This window comes from Quercus robur, chromosome 3 (assembly GCF_932294415.1).
Source record: "Quercus robur chromosome 3, dhQueRobu3.1, whole genome shotgun sequence".
NCBI classification, from domain to species: domain Eukaryota; kingdom Viridiplantae; phylum Streptophyta; class Magnoliopsida; order Fagales; family Fagaceae; genus Quercus; species Quercus robur.
In genome coordinates this window covers 57,780,773-57,787,398 of record NC_065536.1, presented here as the reverse complement: position 1 = coordinate 57,787,398, position 6,626 = coordinate 57,780,773, and the positions used below count along the sequence as shown (strand labels likewise).

The window sequence follows — 6,626 nt, the reverse complement described above, 5'->3', positions numbered from 1 at the left end:
AGGTTGTGGGTCAGAAATTCAGAGGGCATGGTTTGGTGATGGGGAGAGGGGAAAAATCTATTTTTGAGGTTCCGGCTTAGGTCTTTTTAGGGAAGTGTCCTGCTGGGATGACTTATTACCCAAACGAAGCAAGCTAAGTTGGAACCACTAGGTGCATGCCATGAGGGATAGGGAGAGAGAAAAAACCCAGACCGTAGCAGGAAAGGGTGCCACGACAGACAAACAAACAAAATACCCTTCTTTGTCTGGTGACGGGGGGATGACACACAGACGGACTAGTGGTGGTCGATCAGTACACCTAGACCAGACAAAAGGAGGTTAAAGGTTAAAACAGTAAAATCCGGTTACGGCAGGCACTATAAAAAGAGAATCTTGCTGTGAACAAAGACAGAGCAACAATGGGAACCATAACTAAGAAATAGGAATTCGAAAAGAGAGACTAGAAAATAGAAAAGAAACGAGTAGGAGGGAAAGAAAGAAAACAACCAGAAAGAAAATAAAGTAAGAATTAGAACGGCAGGCATGCACCGGTAGATTGATTCCCTCTCTCCCTCACGAAATCTTACTATTTGTTAAAATTAAAAGGGGTTCTGTGCATCAACCATTCAGGTCCGTTTTCTTTAGGGTAGTTAATCTCCACGGTAGGACTTTTCCTGAGAGATTAATTGGGTTAAGAAGGAACGTTATTTCCTCTCTGGTTTTGCTCATGTGGACCGGATTTAAGTTGATTTCTTCATCTTCTGATTAACCATTACATATTACTATTTGCTTCCTTTTGTTCTGTTCTTTTCTTTCTGTAATTAGGGGTGTTCGCGGTGCGGTGCAATTTTGGGCCATTTTTAGCACTGCACTTTGCGGTGCGGTTTATCTAAAACCATAACTGCACTGCACCTTATTTTTGCGGTCACATGTGCGGTGCGGTGTGGTGCGGTGCGGTGCGGTGCAATTTAAAGTTTAGCCAAAATCATAACCGCACCACACCTCATTTTTGTGGTCATATATGCGGTGCGATGTATAAGATGCGGTTTGAATGATTTGAAGTTGGTATATTTTTCAAATTTTGGGCTTTTTCTACCTAACCCAAAACTTATTTTTTTCCTTTGTTTTGGTCCAAGTTTTACACTATTGAGCTAGTTTTTCTTTATTTTGGGTTGGCTTTCCTAATCAGCACTTGCTAGGGTTATCAAAATTTTTTTTTTTTGAAAACTAGGGTTATTAAACTATTAATAATATATTTAATATTAAAAATAATTAAATAATTAATATATAGAGAGGGTGCGGTGTGGTGCGGTGCAGTGCACTATTACTTGCGGTGCGGTGCGGTGCGATGCGGTTATGTCATTTTGCAGACGGTTTTGGTGCGGTTTGGTGAACACCCCTAATTATTACTGTGATTGTGTTTGAGGATCATTTGGTCATTTCCTACTAAGTAGCCAGATATTTTATTTTTATTATTATTATGTTTGTCTGCCACAACTTGTCTGAAACAGTTTTGCCTGCCGCAAGCACGTTCTTGGCAAACCAGGCATAGTTTGCGCACAAACCGGACCAAATTGAGTTGCAGCTGGACCGGTTCCAACTCTCTTATCCAGAAAACTTGGGCCTAGTGCAGCAGGAAGCAGCCCAACACTACTAGCACAACCCACCACTTTACACTCATTAACATAATATAAACTATACCATCAAATAATATAAAAAATCATGTTTCCCTCTTTTAAAGTATGAGAGAGAATAAAATATCAATATTTTGGTTTACAACCTATGGACAGTAGTATATACACAACCTTACTAATCATGGATACTAAAAAGTTTTACAAATTCATACTCGAATGAAGCTCTATTTTAATGTTTTTGATTGCTAAAATAGCAACTAAGAGGTTTTTCAGGCCCAATATTAGTGCTCTAAACAAGTAGTGTCTTGTTATTTAACAAGATTGAACTTCCAATAGATTCTAAAAAAGAAAAAAAAAAAAAAAGATTGAACTTCTAGTTCAAAATCTAGTGTGTGTTTGGATTCAACTGAATCCTGCGTCCACGTTTCCAAGTTTTGAGTTTTCCTTTTTTTTTTTTTTTTTTTTTTTTGCCCGCATTTGTTGACTTTGGGAGACAATATTTACTGTTATGAACAGTGTATGCATTGTTTACGCACTGTGCATACACTGTTCTCGTATTAAAAAATATTAAAAATGGGTCTCACGGTACTATTTACACATTTAAAAATTATTTTGCTACAGTATTTTTAGTTTTAAGTTTTCAGTTTCAGCAGCAATAAGTTTAATCCAAACGGACCCCTAGTTTGAACATATGGTAAATGGGCCGGGCTCAATGACAGGCCCAAATAAAGCTATAAAGAACAAAGAAAAAGACAAAGAGACACACACAAAAACAGCTGAGGTCCGAGGATGGTTCCGTAGACTTAAAAGACTTTTGCACACTCAAACTAAACTACGGTCTCAGAAGCTTTTGGTCCTCCATAGGGTTTTACAGCTCTGCCCATTTCACTAGGGTTTCGATTTCGTTTTCGTTTTCGTTTTGGTTCTGATCGATTACGATCTCTCTCACAGAACCCTAACTTCTTCCACAAGGTAACCCATTGCTATGTCTCTACTCTCATCTACTCGCCTTTTGCACGATCCGTGTCTACAAAACAAAACTCTAGTTGTCTCTCATCTTTAACACTGTCTGTAATCATTTATCGGACCTTTTGGTTTTTGTTTATTTCGCCTGAAAATAGTGCTTTCCTGGAAAAAAAAGCTTTCATCTTTTGAGGATCTTTGCTTCAAGTTTCAGTTTTTTTTTTTTTTTTTTTGGTTGGGGTTTTAGTATGCGGGAAAATAAGTATTTTGTCTCTAATTGCTTTTTCTTGGTATAAATTTTGAGGTAGAAAGTTTTATTTGTTTGGGTTGCTTCTTTAGGTTTCACTGGGTGGCTACAATGTCTCGGGTTTATGTTGGGAATTTGGATCAACGAGTGTCCGAGAGGGATCTCGAAGATGAATTCCGAATGTATGGTGTTCTTCGGAGGTAAGTAATGTTCACTTTCATTATTAAATTGTTTGTGGTTTTTTTTTTTTTTTTTTTTTGTGAAAACAGATTTTCATTATTGAAAAACTGTATGCTATGTTGCTTTTTATTAGCTTTTACCATTTCTAGTTGCTGTGTTTGGCACTTGGAATTGGGTTATCGATGGAAGTTGAAGGCCCCGGTTTTGGTTTTCTATGAAATGGGGGCCTTTTAGTTTCAATTTGCTGAGCCCCAAATCGTTTCTTTTTCACTGAAGAATTGGTTCAATTTTAATGAAATTTTTAGTTGATGATGTGTGCCAGTTTTGTGATAATTTGTAGTGCTTCTGAGGCTTAATTGAGTGATTGTCTTTTGGCCTTTCTATCAATGACGAAATATATGGTGTTATCGTGCTAATATGTTTTGGAGTTGACATGATCAAATTAAATGACAACTTGGTAGTCATTTTGCTTTAATTAGAGAACTCTTGTCAATTCTAAGTTGCATTTATATTAATATGCTATGGCATATAAATCTTAGCAAAGAATGAAGAAGGCAATTCTAAGTTGCGGCACGATGAGGATAAATTGTAACTATTTTCTGTGATATTTATATGTTTGCAATGCTGATTGAATAGATTGTAAGCTGTTGTTTCCTTCTCCTTTTTGTGGGGTGTGGGGGGGTGGCGGCATATGTCTGCTTGTTTGTTGTCACATTTTTCTGTTTGAGAAACAAACTTTATATCTGCCTGATGTTGAAGCTCTTAATGAAATTATGCAGTGTTTGGGTTGCTCGAAGACCACCAGGATATGCATTTGTTGAGTTTGATGATCGCAGGGATGCTCTAGATGCCGTACATGCATTGGATGGTCAGTATAGTGAATCTTTAATTTGTTGTTCTATATCACTTCAGTGATTCTATCATTATTGTTTTTTAAAATGCTTAACTTTACTTTCTCTCTCTCATTGTTTCTGATTACCATATTTGAATGCATTGTTTTGTTCTTGTTACTTGTATTTTTAATGATGCATTCATGTGAAGAACATTTTTTCTGTATTTCTTAGAAAGTTTCAATTTTTTAATAGTATACTGATATTTATCTCTGTGCGTGATGTGAGAGAGAGAGATAGATCTGGAAGGATGACATATTATTATGAAGTGTCAATATGAATAACTGGAAATTACACTAAGGTGAATTGAGCTAATAAGTCCTTTAGAGTACTGTATATAGAAATTACAGTGAAACATTTGGATCTCTAAAACCAAGGGGTGGCACAATTGGCTGGGGAGCATGCCTCTTGAAGCGGAGGTCACTAGTTTTAATCTCCCCTTCCTCCTCTTGGGGCTAAAATTTACCCAAAGAAAAGCAAAACATTAGATGTCCATGCCATCAAATTTCTTTTCTATATACAGATGGTGATTTGTTAACCAATGTGTGCAAGAAATCATCAATGAAAAGCACGAGTTTTTTAATTATCTTTGCTGTTCTTTTAGAAGATAGAACTTTGGGGCCTGGTTGACTGCAATATGCTATTATATAACCGAAAGGCCTGGTTTTCTTGCATCTGGGTATCAATTTTGATATTTTGTCCCTTCAGTGTCATTGACATGCATCTACCTTATCTTGAGGTCATAAGCTATTTGAGGTGCATGGATTTTATTAAAATCATACGTAGCATGTCTGAGTTTTTCTGTTTTAAACCAATGTTGTTATGGATACTTTTCTAGCTAGCTTGTTCTTTGGCCCATGCAAATGTCATGGCTATGTCTGATAAGCTCCAGGTAATTTTCTGTATAAAGTTTCCATCCTAGTGTCTTACTAAAACTTTCTTCAATGGCAGTCAAGGATTTGAAAGTTAGAGCTTTCTTCCCTCCCACTCTTCAATCCTCAAGACTTAAAAATAATAAAATAAAAATCAAGACTCTTCTTTTACAGGGAAAAATGGTTGGCGTGTGGAGCTTTCTCATAATTCTAAGGGTGGCGGAGGCCGTGGCGGTGGAGGTGGCGGCGGTGGTGGACGTGGGCGTGGTGGAGGGGAGGACTTAAAGTGTTATGAGTGTGGAGAACCTGGTCATTTTGCTCGAGAATGTCGCTTGCGCATTGGCTCACGAGGCTTGGGAAGTGGACGACGTCGAAGCCCTAGCCCTATTCGACGTCGGAGGAGTCCAGACTATGGGTATGGGCGCAGGTGGGTTGAAGGGTGTGGTGTTGCTTAGATTTTTATACCTTGCATTGAATGTTTTGAAGATTTTATCAATTTTAATAAATCCAAAGATCTGACTGCCATTCCATATCAGCAATTCCAATATCGTATGATGTTTTGGTCATGAAGAAAAACAAATGGCTCATATGTATGTGCCATGCAACTGGTACTAACTTTGGTGCTGGAAGATGAATTTGTTATAGAGTATGCATGTGATACTGAACCGTTAATAGTATGTAACAGGTGAAGCATCTTATGATGTTTTTTAAAGGATTAATGTGAGAATATAACATAGTGGATTTGTTTGTATTTTCTTTGTTCACCTAGCCCGCAAGTCACCTTTCTCAATTCCAATTGTTAATCTAACTTATGTGGTGTTTGAGTCCTCTGGGTGTGCGTGTTTATGTCTTCTTCCACAATTGTTAATTTGGTAACATTTACTGGGGTTTGTCTGGGAATTTCTTACCCACTATATATTACAAATTGAAGCATGTGAAAAATTATCAATGCATATCTTCTTCATTTTCAAGATTTTGTATTATTTATCAAAATCATTCTTTATTATCTTGAAAAGTACATTGTGGCTTGATTTCTCTCAGCTTATGTAAAATTTCAGTTAGTGCCTTTTCCTTCATTGTTATCATTCTTTAATGTATGACATGATATTTTGGAAGTTTGAATTTTTATCTATTTGATTAATCAATGGAATTGTAGTTAATTAGATATAATGAGTTTGGATTTCAAATGTTGATGGTTTGTATTTGTATCTCATTGCAGGAGTTATAGTCCCCGTGGCAGAAGATCTCCACGACGCCGCAGCATTTCGCCTCCTAGACGTCGCAGCTACAGCAGGTCCCCTGCATATCGCCGTGCTCGCCAAGATTCACCTTATGCTAATGGGTATGTCTTGTTTGTACTAGTTAATGATGTTGCTAGTTTAACTACCTGGGGAGTTCAACACTTTGAAGGGACAACTTTTCAAAGAAACCGTGACATGTCCTTTATCATTGTTGAACAGAACATCATTCTACATTTGTTTATTGTTTTCATCCAAGCTCTTATGATTGATTTTTTTCTTTCTGTTTTTCTCTGCAGAGACTAAGGATGGATGGTATGTGATCTGAAATGCACGCTGAATGATGTTACGGTGCCATCTTTGCTTTACTGTAGTTCTTGTAGAAATGGTTGAACAAACAAGAATCATGTTAGTTATGTTCATGTCGTGACAATGGTTAATGATAGAAACTTGGGTATGGATAGCATCTACAAAGTGTTTTAGCCGCCAAAAGGGGTGCCTTGGACACCGTTTTGCGCTGGCTTTCTCTCTTCAGCTTACTGAAACTTGGAGGTCTCTTTCCTACTTTAAATTGTCACCTTATTGGCTATTATATTTTTATTTTAACTAACTTTGGTAGCTTA

The 6,626-nt window shown here is 37.2% G+C and overlaps 1 protein-coding gene across 1 annotated transcript; it reads left to right on the top strand.

The window, feature by feature from the left end:
* Positions 1-2,383: 2,383 nt before the first annotated feature.
* Positions 2,384-6,626, top strand: LOC126718548 (serine/arginine-rich splicing factor RSZ21). Its single transcript, XM_050420810.1, has 6 exons — positions 2,384-2,585; positions 2,916-3,023; positions 3,783-3,871; positions 4,940-5,192; positions 5,985-6,107; positions 6,303-6,626. The coding sequence occupies exons 2-6, from the start codon at positions 2,935-2,937 to the stop codon at positions 6,307-6,309; spliced, it is 561 nt and encodes a 186-aa protein (XP_050276767.1). The 5' UTR covers positions 2,384-2,585; positions 2,916-2,934; the 3' UTR covers positions 6,310-6,626.